This window comes from Anopheles cruzii, chromosome 2 (genome assembly GCF_943734635.1).
Source record: "Anopheles cruzii chromosome 2, idAnoCruzAS_RS32_06, whole genome shotgun sequence".
Classification (NCBI taxonomy): Eukaryota; Metazoa; Arthropoda; class Insecta; order Diptera; family Culicidae; genus Anopheles; species Anopheles cruzii.
Window position 1 is genome coordinate 2,477,584 of NC_069144.1, and position 26,860 is coordinate 2,504,443.

Genomic DNA, 26,860 nt, shown 5'->3' on the forward strand with positions numbered 1-26,860 from the left:
ATCGTCCAGGTGTTGGTGTCGCACGAAAACAGTCACCCGATCAGTACGATCACGATCTACCGGGACTCGATCTACTTCGACAACAATCAGGACGGACGGATCATGCGCTGCAGTAAGAGCGCGTGCCAGAATGCGGTATCGGTGCGCAATAATACGAGTGGACTGAACGCGATCCGGATGTATCACCCGGGGGCCCAAAGTGGCACCAACTCTTGTGCCTCGAAGCATCCGGATGGGTCGACGTCGACAGGTTGCGAGCACCTCTGTTTGCCTGTGTCGGCCACGAGTCACGTTTGTCGCTGTGCAACTGGCTATCGGCGGGATCCGGGGAATGCTTCCCGTTGCCTCGGGATGGATGATGTGCTCGTGTACTCGGTGGGCCACCAGCTGAAGGGTATCGGTCTCGTAACGGCGGATGACGGCGCTACTACGGTTCAGCCACCTCAGCACGATCAGGCAGCACTCGGGCCGTTGCAGCAGATTTCACTCGCCACCAGCATCGATTTTCATGTCGCGCACGACTTGGTGTTCATTGCCGATGCGGACCGAGGATCGATCACGCGTATCAAGCGCGATGGCAGCGGCCGGGAGGTGATCATCAGCAACTTTGAGCAGGTAGTCGACGGCAATACGTTCGACTGGCTCGGGGGGATCGCGGTCGACTGGGTGGCGGACAACCTGTACTGGACCGATCAGAAGCGCAACCTGATCGAGGTGGCCCGGCTGAACGGAAGCCTGCGGTATGTGGTCGCTTCGGATGTTGAAAGCCCGCAGCTGCTGGCGATCGATCCGATTCAGGGTTACCTGTTCTACGCCAGCCGTGACACCATCGGCCGGATGGGGTTGGATGGGTCAGGAAACTTTATTCTTATTACCGGTTCGCCCGGCATCAGCGATCTGGCGCTCGATCCCGACAATCAGGTCGTGTACTGGTGCGAAAAGCAATCGGACACCATCTGGAAGGTGGATTACGATGGGAATCTGAAGCGGTTGCTGCTGAACGGTACCTTACACAATCCGACCTCACTGGATCTGGTGGCCGGCACGATCTATTGGTCGGATTCGCGGGGTAACATTAACGTGGCACCGCTCGGCAATATCTTCAACTACCGCACGGTGGTCGAATCGCTGGAAGGGTCCTCGTTGAAGGACATAAAAATATTCTCCAGCCGCAAGCAGAACAAAACGAATGCATGTGGCGGTGGGGCCGGAGGTTGCCAGGAGCTGTGCCTGTACAACGGGACGCACCGGATCTGTGCGTGTTCGCACGGGAAGGTGTCGGCGCGGGACAACAAAACGTGTGAACCGTACGAAAACTTTCTGCTCTTCTCGCGCCAATCGGCCATCGAAAGCATCCACATGACGGATGCGGCCAACATTAATGGGCCGATCGCGGAGATTAAGAATGCGACGTACCTGAAGAATACGGTCGCCCTTAGCTACGACTACGACCGGGAGCTGATCTTCTACTCCGACATCGATCACAGTACGATCAACTGTGTGCACTTTAATGGGAGCGGTCACCGGCAGCTCGTGACCAAGCAGCTGACGGTGGAGGGGCTCGCGTTCGATGTGCTTACGCGGGTCCTTTACTGGACGTCGAACAATGAGGCCGCAATCCGGGCGCTCGATCTGCACAACGCTTCGCTGACCGATCCGGCCGCTAATGGGCCACTGGTGCGCGATATGATCAAACTGCGGGCGTTCGATAAACCGCGCGGGATCGCCGTCGAGCCGTGTCTGGCGATGGTGTACTGGACAAACTGGAACCAGCAGGCGGCCTCGATCCAGCGCGCCTATCCATCGGGCTACGGGCTGGAGAGTATCATCACGAGTGACATCCAGATGCCGAATGCACTCACGCTGGATTATGCGGCCCGCAAGCTGTACTGGGCCGATGCGCTGCTGGACAAGATCGAACGGGCGGATTACGATGGGCGGCACCGGGTCGTGTTGGCGTACTCGACCGCCAAGCATCCGTTCGCGATGGCCGTGTTCGGTGATTTGCTGTTCTGGACGGATCTGACCGTGCACGCCGTCATCAGGGTGAATAAGTATTCCGGCAGTGATTTGGTGCTGCTGAGGAGGGACATTACCCAACCGATGGGTATCGTGGCGGTACAGCGGATCGATAAGGAGTGTGCAGCCGATCCGTGCCAGGTATTGAATGGGCTCTGCGAGGATCGCTGCCTGACGGACGCTCGGGGTAAGGTGGTGTGTCACTGCACGCAGGGTGTGCTGGATGCCGACGGGCAGCGTTGCATTCCGAAAGCGGTGGCCAACTGTAACGCGGCCACGGAGTTTACGTGCTCGAACGGGAACTGTATTCCGTTCCATTTGACGTGCGATTCGATCGATCACTGTCGGGATCGATCGGACGAGCTGGACAGCTACTGTGTGAGGCGGCCCTGCCTGGCCGGGTACTTCCGGTGTAACACGGCCCGCTGTGTGCCGCTCAGTGCGGTGTGTAACGACGTGCAGGAGTGTGGCGACGGGAGCGATGAGGTCGGGTGCAAGTGTAACAACGCTTCGCACTTTGAGTGCGCCAACGGGCAGTGCATTCCGAAGGCGCTCCGCTGTGACAACGAACCGGACTGTCGGGACGTGTCGGACGAGATTGGGTGCCCGGTGATGCGCAACTGTATGGCCGGGTTCACCAAGTGTCCGAACACGACTGCTTGCTATATGGCAGCGTGGCGTTGCGACGGAGAGAATGACTGTTGGGACAACGCGGACGAACAGGATTGCCCGACGGCCATTCCGACGTGCCCGGAGGATAAGTTCCAGTGTGCGAACGGGCGCTGCATTCCACCGTCCTGGCGGTGTGACGAGGAGGACGACTGTATGGATGGAGGGAGCACCGCGGCCGGGAACCACTCGTTGAGTTCGGATGAGATCGGGTGCGTGAAGCATTGCCGGCCGAATCAGTTCAAGTGCACCAACACTTCGGAGTGCATCTCGAATAGCTGGCAGTGTGACGGGCACCCGGACTGTGGGGACGGGTCGGACGAGGGCGAGCACTGCTCGACGCGGCTCGACTGTCCGCACACGGAGTTCCAGTGTTCGTCCACCAATCGCTGCATTCCTCTGGAGTGGGTCTGCGATGGCGACGTAGACTGCGCGGTGTCGCAAGACGACGAGAAGGGTTGCGACCAAACGGCCACGATGATGGCGGTCTGTGGCCGAACGTCGTTCACGTGCGGCAACGGAGAGTGCATCAGTTGGCTGCACGTGTGCGATGGCGAAGCGGACTGTGTCGATGGATCGGACGAGCCGCTGTACTGCAAGGATGACAGCGGCGACGATGACGATGGGGAAGATGACTCTCACGGCGGCGGGGCCCACTCGGCGGCGACCGGGTGCGGTGGTGATCCGGAGCTATTCCGGTGCACCAACGGGAAGTGCATCGAGCGGAACTTGACGTGCAACGTAAACGATGATTGTGGGGACGGCTCGGACGAGGATGTGCCGGTGTGCCGCAACACGACGCTTATCTGCGCGGGGCCGGATCTGTTCCGGTGCAAGAGTGGCGTCTGCATCACGAGCAGTCAGCTGTGCGATGGGGCGAATGATTGTGGCGATTGGAACGATGAGCGATCGTGCCAGGTGAATGAGTGCGAAGTGTTGCCGAACCTGTGCGCTCACCAGTGCGAGGATCGGCCGGTCGGGTACGAGTGTAGCTGCCGGCCGGGGTACGTGGTCGACACGAACGATCGCCACCAGTGCGTGGATCTGGATGAGTGCAGCGATCAGCAGCCACGGCCTTGCACGCAGACGTGCATTAACACGCACGGATCGTACCATTGCGCGTGTGTGGACGGGTTTGTGCTGCGGGACAAGGAAACGTGCCGAGCGGACGAGTCGCTGTCAGCGGCACCGCACGGCGGTATCCATGCGCCGAAGCTGATCTTCTCCAATCGGTACTACCTGCGCGAGGTGGACCTGAGCGGAGCGATGACCATTCTGGCGCACAATCTAACCAACGCGATCACGCTCGATTTCGATTGGCAAGAGCGGTGCTACTACTGGTCCGATGTGACGCGCAGCGTGATCACGATCAAGCGCATGTGCCCGGGCACGATGACGGACGATGACGGCAACAGGACGATCGAGGTGATCCACCGGACGAACCTGAAGAACCCGGAGGGACTGGCCGTCGATTGGGTGGGCCGCAATCTGTACTGGTGCGATAAGGGGCTGGACACGATCGAGGTTTCGAGGCTGGATGGACGCTACCGGCGGGTGCTGATCAACAGTGAGCTGCAGAAACCGCGTGCGATCGCACTCGATCCGTACCGGCGGTACATGTACTGGACGGATTGGGGTGATCGGCCGCACATCGGACGGGCTGGCATGGATGGGAGCAATCAGACGATCCTGATCAAGGAGCAGCTCGGGTGGCCGAACGCACTGACGATCAGCTTCGAGACGGAGCAACTGTTTTGGGGGGACGCCCGCGAGGACTACATCGCCGTGAGCGATCTGGACGGGCGCAACGTGCGCATTCTGCTGTCAAAGGAGCGGCAGCCGACGCTGAACCTGCACCACGTGTTCGCGATCGCCGTGTGGGAAGATCGCATCTACTGGTCGGATCTGGACTCGAAGTCGATCGAGTATTGTCACAAGTTCCGGGGCGACCAGTGTGGCACGCTGATCAACACCATCCACCGGCCGATGGACATTCGGATCTATCACCCATACCGGCAGCTGCAGCCACCGGTGAACCCGTGCGAGACGGCCGGCTGTCAGACACTGTGCGTGCTGGCACCCGGCTCGTCGCCCGGCTATCGGTGTCTGTGTCCGGAACACTTCCGGCTGGCAGCGGACGGCCGCAGCTGTGAGGCCGCCTGCTCGGCGGCCCACTTCCACTGTGAGGCCACGTTCAAGTGTATCCCGTTCTACTTGCGGTGCGATCGGCAGGACGATTGTGGCGACGGTAGCGACGAACCGGCCAGCTGCCCGTCGTTCGACTGTGACCCGGGCCAGTTCCAGTGTGACAGCAGGCGGTGCATCGCCCCGAGTCAGATCTGCGACGGGCGCGATCAGTGCGGTGATCGATCGGACGAGCGGGACTGTGAGGCGTACGAGTGTTTCGGGTCGTACTTCAAGTGTGGTGCTTCGGCGGCGCACAATACGAGCGCCTTCTGCATCGAGGGGTCCCGCCGCTGCGACGAGCGGCCGGATTGTCCGGGCGGTGAGGATGAGCGGGGTTGCGAGCGGAAGAACTGCACCTACACCCAGTTCCAGTGTGCCAACGGGGGCAAGTGTATCGATCGGACGTGGGTTTGCGACAACGTGCCCGACTGTCACGATGGATCGGACGAGCAGGTGTGCGGACCGTCCGCTACCTGTCCGGCCAATGAGTTCCGGTGTAGCGAAGGTCGTTGCATACCGCAGTCGTGGCGCTGCGACGACGAAAAGGACTGTGCGAATGGGGAGGATGAGGCGGAAACGGCGTGCCACCAGAAGCAGGCGGCCGTAACGTGCGAACCGTCCAACTTCCGGTGTGCCAACGCAAAGTGTATTCCGGGTCGGTGGCGGTGCGATTTCGAGAACGACTGCGGGGACAATTCGGACGAGCTGAATTGTGAGCTGCGCAACTGTTCCGAGTCGGAGTTTCGGTGCCGTGATGGCCACTGCATCCGGGGTATCCGGCGGTGCGATAACGAGTTTAACTGTGCCGACCACAGTGACGAGGAGAACTGTAACGTGACGTGTGGCAAAGATCAGTTCAAGTGCCGCACCAACCCGGCCTGCATCAGCAAGTAAGTCGGGGCGAGGTCCGGTGGGGGACAATCGCTTTTATAAACCGTTTCACGCACTTCTCATCATCATCATCATAAGCGCGAACGCCCGATTCAGCCTATGGCCGCTTGTCTCTCGCCTCTTCAGTCCAGTCCAGTATAGGCTGTTACTATCTGTTAAATTTATTCACTCTTGAGTCAGCGACAAACTAAAAAGCCTTTTTTGTAGCACCTCTTTTAATCTATCGTATCGCGACAAGAGGAGATCAAAAATTATAAGTTCTTTCTTTCTCCACTATCTGAACTGCTCGTTTTTCGCCTTCTTTATTCGTTTCGACTCTGGGACTACTAGATGTGCATGTGACCTATTGCTCTAGCCACAGTTTCTGGTAAGGCCACCAGGTGCGCTGGTGGCGGCGGCTGGGACGTACAGTAATAGCCGTATTTCCTATCTATCGATACTGTAGTAGGCTTGTTTGAAGTCAACGAAAATTTGAACGTTACATTCCCATCATTTTAGGAGAATATTTTTGACACAGAATATTTGATCGGTTGTTGATCTTCTCGATCTGAAGCCCCTTGTATATTCTCCGCTATAATGGTCTCCGCCATTGGTCTTAATCGGTTCTCCAGCACCTTATCCTACACCTTGGTACAGTCCAAACGGTCTCCTTTCTTGTATTATGATACTCTTTCGTCATTCTTCGGGTTTGTGCAACTGAGAAGTAATCAACCTATCTTTCTTTCATGTTTGCCATGTCTACTATGATATTTCCATCTGCGTCTTTATACAGCACTGTGTGAGGTGTGAAGCCCTTCTTAAGCGCCGTTTACACGTTGCGATATGTCGCAGCAATCCCTTGTATGAAACCAATTGCCACGATATATCGCTACGTGTAGACAGCAAAAAAGGAACAAATTGCTTGTATACGACCAGATTGGCAGATCAAAAAAATTGAATGCGCCGAGCATCAATTTCGGTCCAATCTCCATACATGTGTGCGTGTGCTGACGGTGGATATACATGTGTGCGTGTATTGATGGCGGTTTGGCATGTTGTTTTGAATGTTTTAAAGCAAAAGTTTAACGTGAGAATAATTGCCTCGCTTTAAAAGCCATTTCCTCGACCACCGTGACCGATTAGTACTCTTGGTACGTTCTATTTTTTGCTTTGTAACCGAAACGCACAATCCAAAGGCAGACAAGCACAGTGTTTCTTCCATGGCTGTTTCCATGACACTGAGATCTGCGATTGCAAATCGCAACGGTACATCGTGGCGTGTAGACGCTCCACCTTGGCTGCGATATATCACTGCGATTAATCGATACAAGGCATTGCAGCGACATATCGCAACGTGTAAACGGCCCTTTATACATGTTTACGGTTTTATAGACTCGTCTTGTTGTTGCATTCATTGTTTCTAATTGTCGGTCGGCCAGGATTCTTTTCTTTCTCCTACAGAGTCTGTCAGCAGTCATTCGCATATTATTATCTGCTTCCTTCTTAGCTCTAGTTGGCATCTGTAGGTAGCTTGTGTATGCAGCTGTTTCCTTATCAGCTGCTATTTTGCGCTCCTGATCGAACCTATCTTTGTTTTTTTACTTTTGCTTAAAACCAATAGAGCCCTTTGCCGTTTCAACGACAGAGGATTTCTTCCACTGAGTAGTGGTCATGGTTTTTACGGAGTGCTTGGTCCACTAAGGTTCTATATCTATCTGACATTGCTCTTATGATCTGTGATCTCTCACTGTGATCACTCTTATGGTCTCTTATGAAACTGTGATCTCATCAAATAATGATCTGAGATAATGGCCCCTCTATCCCGCTTTTCACGTTCAGTATGTTGTTGGATAATCTCTTCTCTACTGATATATGATGAATCCGGTTAAATCCTCTTCCGTCTGATGACGCCCATGTTTATCTTCTTTCTTTCCTTTCTCAGCAAATTCAAGTGCGATGGCGACAACGACTGCATCGACGAGTCGGACGAAGAGGAGTGCGAGTGCCAGGAGAGCGAGTACCGGTGCAAGAACGGCAAGTGCATCCTCAGCAGCTGGGTGTGCGACGGGATCGACGACTGTCTGGACAACTCAGACGAGATGGGCGAGTACTGCAAGGAGCACGGTTGCAACAAGCGCGCCTTCCGGTGCGCCAACCGCAACTGCATCCGCAAGAGTCTGCTGTGCGACAATAAGGACGACTGCGGGGACAGTAGCGACGAGAAGAGTGGCCTCTGCCAGAAGTGCCCCCCGAACTCGTTCCGCTGTGCCGGCGACTCCAAGTGCATCGACGTGGCGCTCCGTTGCGACCAGACGCCGCACTGTTTGGACGAATCGGACGAGATCGGGTGCATCAAGACGGGCTGCGGGTTCGGGGCGTGCAGTCAGCTGTGTGTGGAGAAGAAGGGCCACTTCAACTGCCGGTGTGCCGATGGGTATGTCAAGAGTGGCGCCGGTCGTAACGCGACCTGTGTCGCGGTCGACGAACAGGGCATACTGCTGCTGGCATCCGAGTCCGATTTCCGCAGCCTGTACGTGGATACGCCCGTGATGGGCTACCTGCAGACGTCGTCGTTGAAGATCGATCGGTTCGATTTTGCGATCACGCGCCACAACATCACACTGTTCTGGATCGACAGCTACGACACGAGCATCAACAAGATCCTGATGGACACAACGGTTAAAGAGGACACTGCGGCAGCGGTGGCGGCAACGGCGGAGGGCAGAAAAATGGCTCGCCGTGAATCGACTCCGGTGGCGTACGATCGCATCAAGACGCTGGACGGCAAGCACTCGTCGGTGGTGCTAAAGGACAGTGACATCGTGCCGAGTGCACTGGCGTGTGATTGGCTGACCGAGCGGCTGTACGTGATCAACAAGAAGCGCAGCAACATCTTCGTCGTGAGCTACAACGGGACGAACCACACGACGCTGACGGCCACTGGTAAGCATCCGATTGGGCTGGTCGTCGATCCCGTTAGCCGGCTGATGGTGTGGTCGATCATGGAGACGATCATCAGCTCGGGCATGGACGGGCAGGGCAAGCAGAAGCTGGTGCACACCAACCTCGAGTGGGCCTCGGGGCTGGCGATCGACACCACGACCAAGCGGCTGTACTGGGCCGACTACCGGAAGTCGACGATCGAAACCTGCCTGCTGCTGACGGGCACCGATCGGCACGTCATCGCCGAGCTGCACGACTACTCCAAGCCGAAGCTGCTGGACGTGTTCGAGGACAGCGTGTACGTGATCCTGTACAACCAGAACATTCTGAAGCTCAACAAGTACGGCCGCGACAACGGCACCTACATGAACGAGGAGCAGCACCGCAGCGGCTACCGATCGTCGGACGTTCATTTCATCCATCCCCTCAAGCACGATCGCACGGGTAAGTGAATCGGGCGTTCGCTCAAATGATCCACGATTCCTAATCTATACCTTCCCTCCCTCCCTTGTAGTGGCCAATCCGTGCAAGTTGAACCCGTGCCACGAATCGGCCGTCTGTTTGCTGTCGACCGAAAACACGCGCCTTAAGCGCAGCTGTCTGTGTCCGGATGCGCGCCCGCACGCCGTGTCGGATGAGCGGGACGGCGAGGTACGCGAGTGTCTGGAGGCACCGCCCCGTCCGGCCGCGGAACTGTGCCGGCTGCAGTGTAACGAGGGCAAGTGCGTCATCAACCCGACGGACGGTCAGCAGCGGTGCGAGTGTCCGGAGAACTTTGACGGGCCGCACTGCGATCACTATATCTGCTCCGGGTACTGCAAGAACAAGGGCTTCTGTTACATCGTGAACGGCGACCCGAAGTGCACCTGCCAGCCCCAGTGGACGGGCCGGAAGTGTGAAATTTCCACCAACAAGTGCCAGGGTTACTGTCACAATGGGGGCAACTGTACAGTCGTGCAGCAGCCGCGGTCCGACGGGAACAGTCCACTGTCGTGCCGCTGTCCGGAGGGTTACTCGGGCGCCCAGTGCGAGCACTGTGCCAATCTGCGGTGCGTGAATGGCGGGGTGTGCCGGAAGACGACCACCGAACGGAGCCAGTGCCAGTGTGCGGAGGGCTTCGTCGGTCACAGCTGCGAGACGCCCCTCTGTGCGGTATTTTGCTCGAACGGCGGCGAGTGTACGATCGAACGGGGCGCTCCGAAGTGTAGCTGCCCGTGGGCGACCTACGGGGAGCGGTGCCAGTACCGCGATTGCCCCGAACTGTGCCGCAACGGAGGGGAGTGTGTGCCGGGCGAAAAACCGTACTGTAAGTGTCGACCCGGGTACGAAGGCCACAACTGCGAGATTGACCTGTGCACGCTGCCGGAAGGAACGCGCCCCAGTTGTAAGTTGAGACGATCGCGTTTGTAGAGTACGCTGCTTCTTTAATCGCTTTCCTTTCCACCCCGAACAGACTGCCCTACGCCACATCCACCGTGGAGTTCGTGCAGTGGCTTCAGCTGCAACAACGGCGGCCACTGTCTGGAGGTGCGCGGTGATCCGATCTGTAACTGCACGATGCAGTACACGGGCGTACACTGCGAGAACTACGTCACGTACCGGAACCCGTGCAACAATTTCTGCCACAACAGCGGCATCTGCCGGCTGGCGCTGTCGTCCGCGTCCAACGTCACCTACATCCCGTCGTGCGTTTGCGTCAGCGAGTGGACCGGCAAGCGGTGCGATCAGCCGCCGGTCTGTGTCGGCGACTGCGGTACGTGCATCGAGGGCAGCACGATCAACGAGTGCAGCTGCCAGGACGGCCAGATTAGCAGCTGCCTGCGGGAGGTGACGCTGGCCGAGCTGGAGGTCGCGGACGAAAGCGGCGGCGGACCCGGCTACACACTGTCGATCCTGACGATCGCGCTCTTTGTGATACTCATCATTGCGGCCGGCATCGGCGGGGCCCTGTACGGGCTGAAGTAAGTTATTGCGATCGCTGACCCCCCGGAGCTGTTTTACTTTACGCGGATCTTTCCTGCAGAAAACGACGCACGGGGCAACCGTTCCTGCACGCGCGGCTAACGGACAACGTGGAGATAACGAACCCGATGTACCTGGGCGATGCGGACGAGGGGCCGGCCTTTGTGCACGAAGACGATAAGGTACCGTACCGGGGCGAATGCTCTCCAGCGCAGACCCCCCCACTAAGGGCTAACCGCACTTCGCAGGTGCACTTCGGTAATCCGGTGTACGAGCAGATGTACGCCGGCAGCGCGAACCACGGCCACGGGGACCCGGCGGCGCTCGGAGGCAGCACCGGCAGCGCCGGCAGTGCCCATCCGCTGCTGACCGGCACCTCGACGGCACCGGACGAAAAGAAGGGCCTGCTGCAGCACCCCCAGGACCAGGACACGATCGCCGCCGATCTGTTATGATGTAAGGCGAAATAGTAGCGGCTACTGAAGCAACGGTTCTAGACCGGCCACCGGGCCGACTGGCACCGTTGCTGCTGCGCCGCGTAATGTATTTTTGCTCGCAGCTCGCAGCTAGTGGTTAAGAGAGGCGAACGGAGATCGGACCCGTCTGGCGGCGTCCGGCGTGTCGTGGCGCGCGCAGAAGCTTTAATGAGAGGGATATTTTACAAAACCAACCGCCGTTTACGTTGTTCGCGCCGAGCCCCCCTTTTTGTAGCTCGATCGATTCGAGATCCCGTGCATTTAAAAGGATTGTTCCAAGACACCACAACAATAACAATGATTACTCAGTATCGTAACAGGAAGCGAACAATAGAACGGTGGCAGTAGCAGTAAGGTAAGGTGAGAACTCTAATACAACGATTTGGGGACGCGATTGTACAGCGGCACCACCGGGGGCACCCCGGCCATGGGGTGTGACGCATTAGGTGCATATACTATTAGGACAAAGTGTAGATATTTGTATTCCGGATTCCCCGTTGTACGGACGGAGGTGTTTTAATGTAAGTAGAAGTGCACACAATAACGCGCAAGAAGGTGTAATTCGAATTCTAGTTCATTCGGTTCGGTGCGACGAACACGAAACGAGGCCGCTACAGCGCTGTGGTGATTGAGCAGGAGGATCGCGGAGGGACGCGAAGCCTGCTGTGTTATGGAGTGTGAGTGCCGTACTGTGGGGCTTTTGTTACTTTTTTATCGAACCGGTTATAACGCAGCAGGCAACACGGAGATGTAATTTTAATGCGTAGCAGCTATCCGTCGACACGGAGAGGCAAAGGTAGCCACTCCACGCCACGTGTTGCGTTAAAACAAAACCGAAAAAGATTTCAACGACCGGCTGCTGCTTCCGAAGCAGGTAACCGCGTGTGTCCTAAAAGCGGGGCGTCGAATAAGGGCAGCAACCCGCAGAAAATGTTACGAAGAAAAATATAAAAAGACTGTAATTTTTAGCCGCCGGGCCATTTATCTTCATTTGCTTTCAGGTGCTTTTTTGTTATAAATATGCTCTTTATTCCATCTCCTCCTTTCGAGTATCACCGGGGCGGGATCCCATCGACCTGCTGGTGGGTCGAGGGACCCACCGGGGCTGTTTGGCAACGGCGTACGTACACCAGCTCGACCGTCCACATGATCAGTGTGACGATCGTGAACGCGTTAATTAGAATGATGCTCTTCGAGTAGCTGCCCGTCCAATCGCGAAGGACCCCCACGCAAGGACCGATCGTCATCAGCACGATCCCGTTCGTCGTCATCTGGATGCTGGAGGCGGACGGTAGCCGTTTCAGTGGGATGTAGCTCGGTATGACCAGGCTCATATACACCGACCGGACGCCCTTCGCAATGCCCAGCCCGACCGCAACGATCATCATTTCCTCGTAGTTCCGGGCGAGCAGTATACTGAACCGCGTCACGATCAGCATCGTGAGTGCGATCATGTACATGGTGCGCGGACTGAGCCTCAGATAATCACCGACGAACGGGCTGATGAAACGGAACACCAGATCGGCCAACGCCAGCGTGGACATAATCGAGGCTATCTGCACCGTGCCGTACCCCAGATCGCCCAGAATGAAGGGGGTCAGGAGCGAGAAGTTGATCTCGGCGAACACCGCGATCGACATGCCGAGCATCATGTTGACGTACACCTTGTCCTGGAGCAGCGTCAGATCGAAGAACCGGACCAGCTTCGCGGCAAAACTATCCGATTTGGGCGAAACCACCGGCATCTTCGGGGAGGAGGCAGGTTTGGTGGTGTTTTCTAGCTGCCGCATTATGACCGGCAGCCGGGAGGAGTCGTCGGTGAGACCCTGGTTTTCACTCAGTGCGGGAAGTTTCGTGGCTCCTCCTCCTGCCGGGGGTGCTCCGTTCAGTAGGCCACTTCCGAGCGATCCGCGTCGGACCATCGTTCCATCAGCAAGCCGCACGGAGCTCCCCGCCGTGCCAACGGTTTCGGTCGAACCCTGGAAGAGGCGCTGCTTCTGAAGCGGCAGAAAGCGCACGCTAGAGAAGCTCGAGAAGCGCCGCTGCGGCTTACTCGGTGGCGGCGGTGACCCCACCGGCTCGACGCTCCGTTCATCCCAGATGCCCAGCGAGCTGCCGAGATTGACGGTTTCGGTGGAATCCGATTGAAACCACCGTTTGGGACACGGTGGGCTTCGTTCGTGCTGCAGCGAACGTGTCTCCGAAGGGCACCGCAGGACCAGCGAGGCCAGCACTGTGAAGGGAAGATTCTTGTTTGTTGGTAGAGCGAAGGGCGCCGCATCTCGGTTCTCGGAAACCTTACCTTCACTTGTGGCCCTCGAAATGCGACCATCATCGGTGATGGTGCCGGCCGGAACAGAGAACGATCGGGAAGGGGGCTGTCGAAGCTGTGAGGTTAGCTCGAACCCGTAAATGCTCTGCGTATCCACATCGTGATCGATGAACCGATCGCTCCGCTTCTCGAGAAACTCATCCTCCTCTTCGGTGTACTGTGGCCGCCGATCATTGTTGTTGTCTTCGTCTTCGTCTTCGGTAATCTTCACCTCGATCGCAGGGGCGGCTGGTTGTTGGTGCGGTCGCCCGACCGGCAGCATGTGCCATTTGACCGGTTGCAGCAGTAGCGCACCGGCCACGATGTGCGTGGCCAGGGCACCAATGATGAGCAGACAGTGCCGTGGGCCGTACAGTGCGATCAGTAGCGACACGAGCTGCGGGAACAGGATCGGGCCCAGCCCGGTTATGGTCATCGCGATGCCGGCCGCCTTGTTGCGGCGCACCGCAAAGTACGTGTTCAGGGCGAGCGAGAACGATGAGTTGCAAAATCCCATACCGAGGGCTTCAGTGTGCGGGAACGAAAGAAGGAAAAGGGTTAGCGTGGGACCCCTCTGTGTGGCGGATGCCGTTTGTTTTTCTTCTGTTCCTTACAAGCGATAATACTGTAGGTAATGACGAAGTGCGCGAAATTGACGGCCGACGACGTGAGCATCAGTCCTGCTGAAAACAGGGTGCCTCCGGCAACGGCCAGCTTCCGGAAGCCGTACTTGCGTAGCAAGGGTCCGTTGAACAGCCCCAGCGCCATTCCGACGGCGGAAGCGAGGTTAATGATAACGGAGGCTTTCGTGGCCGATATGCCGATCTCGCGAAATGTGTCCCGAAAAATCAATCCAAAGCTCTGCAGCACGGGTACTATCATAATCTGGTGAAGAGAAGAGCGGAACAGGATGTTTTCCGGTTTTTACTGAGCGTCGTTTTTGAAATATTCGCACGAATTATTTCGAGCGGTGAGTGTACGAACTAAACCAGGCTACTCGAACAACTCGAGTGTGGTAGTAAGCCATGAAACAAAAGGGGGTTAAAACAGTAGTCGGGGTCCGCTAGCTTTAGAAGGGGATAAGTCCCCCTCCAGGCGTTTGTTCCGGTGAATCCGTGGATTTCGACTTATCGCTTGCCGTCACGCACCAGAACGGGTGGGAATAACAAGCAAAAGAGCCCCAATGCAAATCCTCACGTCTCCCGATAAGCAAACGCACCACGGCGCCGCATTGATTAGGCGCCGGCGGTGTCTTCAGTGGGGAGCCGAAATTTGAAGACTTGGTCTGTTTCCGCTTTGACCGCCGCGTATGCAGGAAATACTCACGTTCGCCAGACCGTACGCAAACACGACCATCCAACCCCAGCCGCCGTCGGGTGGTTTGCTGATCCGTTGCTCCACCGCACCGGGCATCTTCAGTGGCTTACTTTGCTGAGCTGTGTGTGTGTGTGCCAACTACTCACGAACGGTCAGCAGTCTCCGTTTCCGCTTGGTCTTTTCATAGTAGGCTCACTTGATGAACGCACTTTAAATATTGCCCCACACCGCACGCACCTACTGGGTGGCCTAAATTGCTTTATCACACACGAACCGTGAACAACAAACCCGTTCATTTGGGGCCGAACCAGCACTCTCTCTGCGGAGACATTTTAAAATATTTAGCCCAGGGTGTTTCGGTGGGATTTGATGGACCCTTTCCGAACGAATAATCGCGTTGTGTTAACGGATGCACACACAGCAGGCCACGCTCACAGAAAACAGTTCAGACGACACGTTTTTACATAATCACATCAATTCCAATCAAAGCAACCGAACGGCGCGAACCTTAATCTAGACGTTTGGGGCCGGAGCACACGATGCATCCGAAGCGAACCGACCAACGGGTGCGAGTGAATTTCGAACGACCACCGAGCGAATACGACGGTCAGCTGATTTACAATGCGCCACCGGAGAGGGGGGGGGACAACACTCCTGGCCCCGGCTCCGGCGGCCGGCTTGGCTTATCTGCCGTGATAAAACCGAGACGAGAGCGCGTATCGCAGCACCGGCGCGCAGCCTGCGGCAAACGGCACGTGTTGCGCGGATGCCCAGCACTTCCCGCCAATTGTTTGAACTGATTTACATGATGGAGACCAGCGCGATTGTGCCGCGGGATTACAAAACGGGTAAAAAGGAACACATGATCATTGTTTTATTTTCACAAAAAAACGTGCCATTAATTCAACACCACCGCAACACAAGGACAATCGCAACCTGCTGCACCTACTATCAGCCGAATCGTAACGATCGATAAGCGCACCGAAGGGGGGGCCTTACTCCGCCGTTACCGATAGACGTGATTGACTTTCGCTTTCATCAGCAAAATATCTGCCCCGAGAAGCGGGTATGTTGTTATTCGCCTGTCCGTATTTCGATGAAAAATTCTGGTCACCCTATCGTTTGTTTACATGCCCGATATCAGAAGGAGGAAATGCAAATTCTTCACAGGTCTTGCTCTCTCCGTCACTGCCCGGACACGTGCCGTGAGCAGGCGCTCATTAAGATAATAAATGATGTGCTATTATCCTGTACTGTACAGGACGCACGGAATTCAGTCACGAGACGCGGAAAAACACAAGATCACAGATTCTTCGGTGAATCTTCAGGAGACCGCACGAACCATCTGTCAGGGCACCGCAATTGCACTACCGCAAGCTGTGCACCGGATACCAAGAAGAGGAGGGACAAGGGACGGGACGGTCTGCGGTTGCGCCGCCACACCACAGCCGGACATTTGCATCATCGCAGGAGTAGTAACGGTTGGTGCAACTTTGTAGTACCTCAAATATGGGACCGCCGCGCATGATATCATATGGTGCGATATAAATATAAATTGTGACGACGAGTTGCGACGATGACCCTGGTTTGTAGCGGCTTAAACAAACAAAGCGATTCGCAGATAAGAAAACGCCTTTTCCTTTCGTAGCGGCAACGATTGATGCTTGGTTTTCGTTACATTTTGGCAATCGTTGGGCGCCCATTTAAATCTGAAACACATCAATGATTAGTTTTATTTTGTGGAAATTATTAGCTTTTCACAACAATAACAGTAAGTTGTCGGATAACCAATCTGGCAACACTGATGCGCCCGGTTTTGACGTTTCTCCCCGCACGGAGTTGTTTACAAAACGAGCGAACTCTTCAAAGTGGCGTCGATTGTGAAAGAGAAACGCGTGCCGCGTGCGTGAATTTGATGTAATTGTGACTCGTTGTGACCGGTTCGCTATCAAGCTGGGTATCTCGAAGGGCAGCAGCATGCCGATCGCATCGGACGTGGATCTGGCGGAGGTGTTTTTCGTAAGTATAGCCGCATCGCGGCCTCGTTTAGTTGGTTTGTGTTTGAAACATTTCCTTGCAACAACATTTTTGGCTTTCGTTTGGCAGAACGAAGAAGATCTGCCGTACGAGGAGGAGATTCTTCGCAATGCCTACTCCGTGAAGCACTGGATGCGGTACGTCGAGCACAAGCGAAACGGGTCCCGGCTCGTGATCAACACGGTATTCGAGCGCGCCCTTAAGGAGCTGCCGGGCTCGTACAAACTGTGGTACAACTATCTGAAGACGCTGCGCAAGCAGGTGAAGGGCAAGTGCATCACCGACGGCGAGTACGAGGAGGTCAACAATGCGTTCGAACGGTCGCTGGTCTTCATGCACAAGATGCCCCGCATCTGGATGGACTACTGTGCGTTCATGACGTCCCAGTGTAAGATTACGCGCACCCGCCAGGTGTTCGATCGTGCGTTGCGAGCCCTACCGATCACGCAGCATCACCGCATCTGGCCACTCTATCTGGAGTTTCTGAAACGCTTCTCCATCCCGGAGACGGCAGTGCGCGTCTGGCGCCGGTACCTGAAGCTGTGCCCGGAGGACGCCGAAGAGTACGTGGAGTTCCTCGTTTCGATCGGCCACCTCGATGAGGCGGCCCAGCAGCTGGCCAACATCGTGGACAACGAGCACTTTGTTTCGAAGCACGGCAAATCGAACCACCAGCTGTGGAACGAACTGTGCGAACTGATCTCGAAGAACCCGAACAAGGTGTACTCGCTCAACGTGGACGGCATAATCCGGGGCGGGTTGCGGCGGTACACTGATCAGTTGGGCCACCTGTGGAACTCGCTGGCCGGGTATTACGTACGCAGCGGACTGTTCGACCGGGCGCGGGACATCTACGAGGAGGCGATACAAACGGTGACGACGGTTCGGGACTTTAGCCAGGTGTTCGATGCGTACGCACAGTTCGAGGAACTCAGCCTCGGTAAGGTGATGGAGGCATTGGAGCGCAACCCGGACCCCACGGAGGACAGTGAGATCGATGTGGAACTGCGGATGGCACGCTTCGAGTACCTGATGGAGCGCCGGCTGCTGCTGCTGAACAGTGTTCTGTTGCGCCAGAACCCACACAACGTGGCCGAGTGGCACAAGCGGGTCGAGCTGTACGAGGGTAAGCCACACGAAATCATCAACACGTACACGGAGGCCGTCCACACGGTCCAACCGAAGCTGGCCGTCGGGAAGCTGTACACACTGTGGGTAGCGTTTGCCAAGTTCTACGAAACGAACCGCCAACTGGAGGATGCGCGGATCGTGTTCGAGAAGGCGGTCCAGGTGGACTTCCTGAAGGTGGACGAGCTGGCGGGCGTGTGGTGCGAGTGGGCCGAAATGGAAATCCGGCAGGAACAGTACGAGCAGGCGCTGCACATCATGCAGCGGGCCACGGCTATGCCGAAGCGAAAGGTGGCCTACCACGACGACACGGAGACGGTGCAGATGCGCGTGTACAAGTCGCTCAAGCTGTGGTCCATGTACGCCGATCTGGAGGAGAGCTTCGGCACGTTCCGGACCTGCAAGCAGGTGTACGATCGCATCATCGATCTGAAGATCTGCACGCCGCAGATCATCATCAACTACGGGATGTTCCTCGAGGAGCACAACTACTTCGAGGAGGCGTTCAAGGCGTACGAGAAGGGCATCGCGCTGTTCAAGTGGCCCAACGTGTACGACATCTGGAACACGTACCTGACCAAGTTCCTCAAGCGGTACGGCGGCCAGAAGCTTGAGCGCGCACGGGATCTCTTCGAGCAGTGCCTCGACGGCTGCCCGCCGGATTTGGCCAAAACTCTGTACCTACTGTACGCGAAGCTCGAGGAAGAGCACGGCCTGGCGCGCCACGCGATGGCCGTGTACGAGCGGGCGACGACAGCCGTGAAGGAGGAAGAAATGTACGCCATGTTCAATCTGTACATCAAGAAGGCGGCCGAAATCTACGGCATCCCTCGGACGCGCCAGATCTACGAGAAGGCCATCGAGGTGCTGCCGGAGGCGGATTCACGCAAAATGTGCGTCCTGTTTGCCGAGATGGAGACGAAGCTGGGCGAGATCGATCGGGCCCGGGCGATCTACGCGCACTGCAGCCAAATGTGCGATCCGCGCATTACGGGCGAGTTCTGGCAGACGTGGAAGGAGTTTGAGATCCGGCACGGCAACGAGGACACGATGCGGGAGATGCTGCGCATCAAGCGCTCGATTCAGGCCACGTACAACACGCAGATCAACATGATGTCGGCGGCCCTGATTAACGCGGCCATCACGACGGGCGAGCCACCGAAGGATGCCATGCGGGCACTGGAGGTGAAGGCCGCCGAAACGACGGCCCGGGCCATCGCGGCGGTCGGGGCGGGCGGTGGCAACATAATGTTTGTGCGCGGCGAAACGCAGGGCGGCAGCGCGAAGGACGATCGGGTGGTTAACCCGGACGAGATCGATATCGACGATGACGACGAGGACGACGACGACGAGGACGACACCGGCAACGGAGCGGAACTTGATGAGGACATTAGCAAAAAGGTGCCCATCGAACGGCAAACCATCCCGGCGAAAGTGTTCGGAAGTCTGCGCCGGCAGGAGGACGATGAGGACAATGAAGAGAATGGACATTGAATTGTGTGATCGACATAAATGCAAAAGAAAAACAAATCTGTTTTCAAATAAAGTCAATCAAATAAAAATGGTGGAATTCTACTTCTTACTTGGGACTACAACCGCTGCGCGGTCTTGGTCTGCACCAGAGACAATGTTAATATCTCTGGTGCTATTCCGTAACGGATCGTTTTTACAGGCGGGGTTGTTAGCCCTGCGCCAACCCCCTCTGTCATGCCGGTATCGGGAATCAAAACCATGGCCGGCTGTGTGACGACAAGAGGTTCCGGGATTCGAAACTCAGGCCAGCTACGTAACAGCAACGAGCGTTACCGACTGCTCTATCAGCGGGGGTTCGGATTAATTCTGTAAAAAAAAACTCAGTTCTTCAAGACTATTAAATTTATTGACATTTTTCAGGTTGTTGATGCTTACGCAGGTCCACACTGCAGGCTTACGCAGACTGTCGCAGGTCCTTGTTATGAACTTTCATATGTTTCTTCAGGTTGGATTTCGCATGAAACTTTTTACCACAGACTTTACATGGAAATGGCGTCTCACCGGTGTGCAAGCGGATGTGAATCTTTAGTTGATATTGTTGTGCGAACTTTGCTGAACAATGAGGGCACTGATGTTGGTGCTTGTTGTGAATTTGCATATGTTTGCGCAGGTTCCGTGCCGCATGGAACGTTTTGCTACAGTCTTTACACATGAATGGCTTTTCGCCGGTGTGAGGACGCTTATGTTGGTCATTGTTGTGAATTTTCTTGTGGACGCGCAGGATGCTTGCCGCATGGAACGCTTTGCTGCAGACTTTACATTGGAATGGCTTTTCGCCGGTATGAGTCCGAATGTGGTCTTTAAGTTGGGATCGCAGTGCGCATTTGTGAGAGCATTGAGGACATTGATGTTTGTCCTTGTTATGAATTAGCATATGTTTGTGCAGGTTACTTGCCACTTGGAACGTTTTGCTACAGACTTTACACATGAACGGCTGTTCACCGGTATGAGTCCGAATGTGATCTTTAAGTTGGGATCGCAGTGCAAATTTTCTAAGGCAATGAGGACACTTATGTTGGTCCTTGTTGTGGATTAGCATATGAACGCGTAGGTTGCGTGCCGCATGGAACGTTTTGCTACAGACTTTACACATGAACGGCTTTTCGCCTGTATGAGTCCTAATGTGCTCTATAAGACTGGATCGCAGTGCGAATTTGTGAGAGCATTGAGGACATTGATGTTGGTCCTTGTTATGAATTCGCAGATGGATGTGCAGGTTGTTTGCCGCATGGAACGCTTTGCTGCAGACTTTACATTGGAATGGCTTTTCGCCGGTATGAGTCCGAATGTGAACCTTAAGTCGAGATTGCAGTGCGAATTTTTTAAGGCAATGAGGACACTTATGTTGGTCCTTGTTGTGAATTTGCGTGTGGACGCGCAGGATGCTTGCCGCATGGAACGCTTTGCTGCAGACTTTACATTGGAATGGCTTTTCGCCGGTATGAGTCCGAATGTGATCTTCAAGTTGGGATCGCAGTGCGCATTTGTGAGAGCATTGAGGACATTGATGTTGGTCCTTGTTGTGAATTTTCTTGTGGGCGCGCAGGATGCTTGCCGTATAGAACGCTTTGCTGCAGACTTCACATTGGAATGGCCTTTCGCCGGTGTGAGTGCGGATGTGGATCTTCAGCTTGGATGTGTCTCGATACGTGCCGGAGCAATGGGGGCACTGGTGCTTATGCTTGTTATGAATGTTGTGCTTATGCTTGTCGTGAATTCGCATATGGAGGCGTAGGTTGCGTGCTGCATGGAACGTTTTGCTACAGACTTTACACATGAACGGCTTTTCGCCAGTGTGAGTCCGAATGTGATCCTTAAGATAGGATTGCAGTGCGAATTTGCCAGGGCAATGAGGACACTTATGTTGGTCCTTGTTGTGAATTTGCTCATGAGCGCGTTGGTTGCGTGCCGTATGGAACGTTTTACCACAGACTTTACAAGGGAATGGCTTTTCGCCTGTATGAGTGCGGATGTGAATCTTCAGCTTGGATGTGTTTGGATACGTGCCGGAGCAATGGGGGCACTGGTGCTTTTGCTTGTTTTTATGCACATTACGATTAACTTTTGAGTTTTGCTTTTTAGACACTAAGAACTCTGCAGCGGCGATATCCTTTTGGGAACTTCGCCGTTTATTTGACCTCAACAGTCGCCGCTCGCCAACTGCGGAGACAGATTGGTTACCTGGGTGTCCTGATTTTTCTTCACTATTAGGATCCTTTTGATTCCATTTAGGGGCTTCGGTGCCATATTTGATAACCAAATTGTTGTGATCTGAAAATGATGCTGGGTCGTCAGGACCTGTGATGGTCTTCCCTGCCACAGAAGCTTCCCCTTCGACATCGATTGGCTCCGTTTTGAGAATATTATGCTCATGTTTCAGCTCAGTATCTGATGGCTGATCCTGCTGCTGGTCGTCCATTGGTTCACGTTTCAAAAGTGTTTCCAGCGATTCTTCCTCTGCCTCAAACAAATCGTCATGGAGATTATAATCGTATGTACTACTTATCTGTTGTAAATAGAAACCATTTGACTCGATTGATAATCCTCTTCCGAACCTTCTGCGACAACCTCTGTTTTCACCACCGATCCAACGCCACCGATTCGCTGCATGTCAGCGTCAGAATGCTCTACAGTTGTTTCGGAACCGGTTAAATGGGTGGTGTCCATTTCTTGCTTAAACCGTTCGATTCTTGCATTGTTTAGCATCCATATCGAGCGCAACTTGTCCAGAAAATCACACCGCGATTTGCATGCCGAACACAAATACGTTGGAAATCCGGCAAATAGTTTCATCTGCAAAAAGATGAGGAGCATGTCATAACCGTTACTGTGGTGGATGCAGCCCAGTTTAAGAGGTACAATGTACATGTGGAGAAGGCAGACACGAGAAACAATGTAGCAGCGCGAACGTTGTTCTTAGAAAAGAAGCGCGTTTGGGTAAACAATAAGAACGTCTAGCCAAAGAGAAAAAAGATGGTCACTCAGAGATGCTGTGAGTTGCTAAATGCTGTCAATTTGTTCATTCAAACGAAATCGTTGTCAACGGATTGGTAAAATTTATTGGTTGCTAGCTGTTCCCAGCGTGTGTCGCCACCTCAAATACTCATTTAATCCTCGTTTCTCGATTTTCTGGCGTTTCAGAGAATCGGGCTTCCCGTTGACGTATCCGATCGGCTTCCCTTTTCTTTTCCCGTTGGATACATGGTAAAACTCGCACCAGCTGAATTTGGCTCAAATTGCTTGAAAACTCTCCGAGTTTTGCTAAAATTTACCCAGATTTTATATGGGAGCCCATGCAAATCACCGGTGCTACCTACTAGTCGCTTGTGTTCCCGTAGTGTTTTTGCGGCTTCAGAGTCGTCGTCTGGTCGGGACGGCGAAATTTTGATAAATTTTTGGAGTGGATTTTTCTGATTAAAAAAAATGACCACACGCTGGCAACGTGTTACGGAAGCCGCTCAAGGCACTGGAATGGCTGAGAAGTGGCGCAGCATGCCAAAAACCTGTGCGTCAGGTCGAGAAGAAAAGCACGAGTAGCGTTTACCCCAATGATTTCTCTGTAGCTTCCAACGGAAACTATTTTCATTCGTGCTACGAGTCGTACCTTACTTTCGTCCCCCATTTCTTTCCAATTCCAGCGGAAATAAGAAATCCAAAGACGGCTTTTGCGGTTTTAAGAGAATGTTTAAAAAGAAATACAGGCCGAGCGTCTTAAGGAGGAACACAGAAACACTACAATGAACAGCCTGTTACACAGCTGGTCACACCAGGCAGCGGCCCGTGAAGGATAACTCCTCTCTTCCTCCTCCATGGGATGGGTTACTGGGATCAATTGTCGTGGGACCAAATTGCGGGGATCAGTTATCGGTATACCGTTATTGCATGTCAGATGCGATGCAGATTATTCTTTTTGAATCCTATTAAAGCACCGTTAAAATACTAGATTTTTATTATTTATACTTATCTTAATAAACAAAGGAACTTGATAAAATCCTAAATCTGCTTATTTGCCGCCTTTGAGGCAATAAATGGTATCGCACGTTCTTGTTCTTGTTGTGGATCGGTTCATTGGTTTATGCAGAAAGGCTTTCGCATTACTCTACCACAAACTTCATATTCGCCGCCTATTCGCCAATATGAGTCCGAATATGATCCTTAAAATGGGATTGCCGTATAAATTTGCGAGTGCAATGAGGACATTGAAGTTGGTTCTTGTCGTGAATTTGCATATGAACGCGTAGGATGTGTGCTGCATGGAACGTTTTGCTACAGACTTTACACTCGAATGGCTTTTCGCCGGTATGAGTCCGAATGTGATCTTTAAGATGGGATTGCCGTATAAATTTGCGAGTGCAATGAGGACATTGAAGTTGGTTCTTGTCGTGAATTTGCATGTGAACGCGTAGGATGTGTGCTGCGTGGAACGTTTTGCTACAGACTTTACACTCGAATGGCTTTTCGCCGGTATGAGTCCGAATGTGATCCCTAAGATAGGATTGCCGTGTAAATTTGCAAGGGCAATAAGGACATTTATGTTGGTCTTTGTTGTGAATTTGCATATGTACACGCATGTAGCGTTTAGCGAACTTTCCTGGGCAATAAGGACATTGATGTAGGTCCTTGTCATGAATTTTCATGTGAATGCGCAGATTGTTTGCCGCATGGAACGCTTTACGGCAGATTTGGCATTGGAATGGCTTTTCGCCCGTATGAGTCCGAATGTGATCATTAAGCTGGAATTGCTGTGCGAATTTGCCATCGCAATGAGGACATTGATGTTGGTCCTTGTCGTGAATTTGCATATGTTGGTGCAAGTTGCGTGCCGCATGGAACGTTTTACTGCAGACTTTACATAGGAATGGCTTTTCGCCTGTATGAGTGCGGATGTGACTCTTCAGCTTGGATGTGTCTGGATACGTGGCGGAGCAATGAGGGCACTGGTGCTTTTGCTTGTTTCTATTACCAGTAACTTTTGGGATTGCCATTGTAGACACTGAGAACTCTGCAGCGGCGACATCCTTTTGGGAAAATCGTCGCTTATTCGACGGCAACAAACGCTGCTCACCGACTACGGAGACAGGTTGATTACCAGGATGTTCTGATTTGTCTTCACGATTAGGATCCATTTGATTCCATGTAGAGGCTTCCATGCCACACTTTATCAACGAATTATTTTGACCTGAAGTTGATGCTGAGTCGTCAGGAATTGTGGACGTCCTTCCTACCACATAACCTTTACCTTCGACATCGAAAGGGTCCGCTTTGAGAATATTATGCTCATGTTTCAGCTCAGCATCTGATGGCTGAGCCTGCTGCTGTTCGTCCGTTGGTTCACGTTTCAAAAGTGTTTCCAGCGATTCTTCCTCTGCCTCAAACAAGTCGTCATGATGATTATGACCGTATGTACTATTTATCTGTTGTGAATCAGAAACCGTTTGACTCGCTTGATAATCCTCTTCCGAATCTTCTTCGGCAACCTCAGTTTTTATCCACACCGATTCAACACCATCACTTTGCTGAATGTCACCGTTAGAATGCCTTACAGTTGTTTCAAAACCAGTCAAATGGGTGGTGTCCACTTCTTTCTTAACTTGTTCGACTTTGACATTGTTTAGAGCGCACAGCGAGCGATACATATCCAGCAAATCCAGGCGCGATGTGCAGGTCAAACACAAATACGATGGAAATTCTGCCAATAGTTTCTTCTGTAAAAAGTTGAGGAGCATGTCGCAATCTTTGATACGAAAGCCGGCGTGAATTCCACTTTAGAAGGGTATGTTACCTGAACTTTTGTACAGGCGAATATTTGTTGCAAAAGATACGCGACCGATTCGTCGGAAGTGACCGGCTCCAAAGCGCCATCAGCCGACAGCCACCTTCGACACATGGGCGAGGTTCTAGAAACAAATTTGTTATTACACATATTTAGCCTTGTCTCCCGGCAACTTACGCGACTGATAATGGATCTTTAGCAGAGTTAGAAGTTTCCATTTCGACTCCAACAGGTTTTAACCGAGAAAATCTTGGACGCTTTGCGATTGTTTACCAAACAAAAGTTTCTTTCCAATTGTCAATCGTCGATTTTTGACAGCTTCTTTGTGGCCCATGTAACAAAAAGATGGTCACTCAAAATGCTGTGAGTTACGAAATGCTGTCAATTTGTTCATTCGAACGAAATCGTTTTTTTATTGTTTGTTTCAGTGTTTTGAAGTGTCCGGAATATCTAATTGTTGCCCTAAGAAAGATGCAGAAAGCTTAAAATCAGGATATGTTAGTGGATGATCGTTATTTAATCTATATTTTATTCATCCTGTTCCATTTATCATCACTATCGTGTTCTTTTTTAACAAATTTCTTTCTATTTCGGCCTCCCGTCATTAAGACATGGTCTGATCAACAAAGGTTCTCCATTACTCTGTTCCTGGTTGTCGCTCTCAAGTCCCTGGGACACCGAGTATTCGCCGCCAGATTCGCTCCACCTGGTCAACCCATCTTGCTCGCTGCGCCCCTGGTCGTCTTCTTCCTGCCGGATTCGAGGCAAACACCATCTTCACAGGGTAGTTGTCCGGCATTCAACATGCCCTGCCCAGCGTATCCATCCAGCTTTAGCCACCTTTGGATACTGGGTTCGCCGTAGAGTTGCGCGAGCTCATGGTTCATCCTCGACTCCATACTCTGTTCTCCTGCACGCCGCCAATGATCGTCCTCAGTACTCCTCGTTCGAACACTTCGAGCACTCGCCGGTCCTCTTCTAGCATTGTCCACGTCTCATGCCCATAGAGACAACCGGTCTTATGATCGTCTTGTACAGGTTGCACTTCGTAAGGGAGCTTAGTCTGTGCGACCGCAATTGCCTGTGGAGCCCATAGTAGGCACGACTTCCGATGATAATGCGCATCCGGATCTCACGGCTGGTATCATTGTCCGCAGTTACCAGTGATCCAAGGTAGACAATACCATTGCCGGCCGGTTTCGGTTCCGCCGGCTAGCATGTACTGCGTTTTAGACGCATTTATCATCAATCCAATCCTCGCTGCTTCCCGTTCAAGTCTGGTGAAGTGTTCTGCACTTCCACAATTGTTCTACCGACAATGTCCATGTCATTGGCAAAGCAAACGAATTGACTGGATTGGTTCGTGATTTGAAAATCGTACCCCGCGTGTTGATGTCCACTCGATTCATTACACCCTGTAGCGCAATGTTTAACAGCAGGCAGCAGAGAAGACCATCACCTTGTCGAAGCCCCCTGAGGGTTTCGAATGGACTCGATAATCCACCCGAAATCCGCACACAGCACTGCGTCCCATCCACCGTAGCCTTTATGAGTCTAATCAGCTTCCCAGGAAAGCCGTTTTCGTCCATGACCTTCCATAGCTCTTTTCTGTCGATAGTGTCAAACGCGGCATTG

At 53.6% G+C, this 26,860-nt stretch overlaps 4 protein-coding genes across 4 annotated transcripts in view; 2 read left to right on the plus strand and 2 right to left on the minus strand.

Annotated features, from left to right (window-relative positions):
- The window catches only part of LOC128269412 (low-density lipoprotein receptor-related protein 1), a 41,111-nt gene extending 30,006 nt beyond the window's left edge, over nt 1–11,105 (plus strand). Inside the window, exons 9-14 of the mRNA XM_053006869.1 lie at nt 1–5,765; nt 7,688–9,132; nt 9,203–10,072; nt 10,142–10,649; nt 10,712–10,832; nt 10,899–11,105. Coding sequence (XP_052862829.1) covers nt 1–5,765; nt 7,688–9,132; nt 9,203–10,072; nt 10,142–10,649; nt 10,712–10,832; nt 10,899–11,105 — 8,916 coding nt within the window. The remainder of the gene's footprint in view (nt 5,766–7,687; nt 9,133–9,202; nt 10,073–10,141; nt 10,650–10,711; nt 10,833–10,898) is intronic.
- A 1,049-nt stretch (nt 11,106–12,154) lies between these two features.
- On the minus strand, nt 12,155–15,212 carry LOC128278089 (uncharacterized). The gene is made up of 4 exons (XM_053016745.1): nt 14,764–15,212; nt 14,052–14,322; nt 13,429–13,962; nt 12,155–13,359 (listed from the first exon to the last, which is right to left on the minus strand). The coding sequence occupies exons 1-4, from the start codon at nt 14,848–14,850 to the stop codon at nt 12,179–12,181; spliced, it is 2,073 nt and encodes a 690-aa protein (XP_052872705.1). The 5' UTR covers nt 14,851–15,212; the 3' UTR covers nt 12,155–12,178.
- A 1,440-nt stretch (nt 15,213–16,652) lies between these two features.
- On the plus strand, nt 16,653–19,425 carry LOC128278142 (pre-mRNA-splicing factor syf1 homolog). Its single transcript, XM_053016811.1, has 2 exons — nt 16,653–16,773; nt 16,861–19,425. Exons 1-2 carry the CDS (start codon nt 16,732–16,734, stop codon nt 19,411–19,413), a joined length of 2,595 nt encoding a protein of 864 aa, XP_052872771.1. The 5' UTR covers nt 16,653–16,731; the 3' UTR covers nt 19,414–19,425.
- A 421-nt stretch (nt 19,426–19,846) lies between these two features.
- LOC128269413 (zinc finger protein 431-like) lies at nt 19,847–26,210 on the minus strand. Its single transcript, XM_053006870.1, has 3 exons — nt 26,127–26,210; nt 25,867–25,975; nt 19,847–20,910 (listed from the first exon to the last, which is right to left on the minus strand). Exons 1-3 carry the CDS (start codon nt 26,208–26,210, stop codon nt 19,847–19,849), a joined length of 1,257 nt encoding a protein of 418 aa, XP_052862830.1.
- Nucleotides 26,211–26,860: the final 650 nt, after the last annotated feature.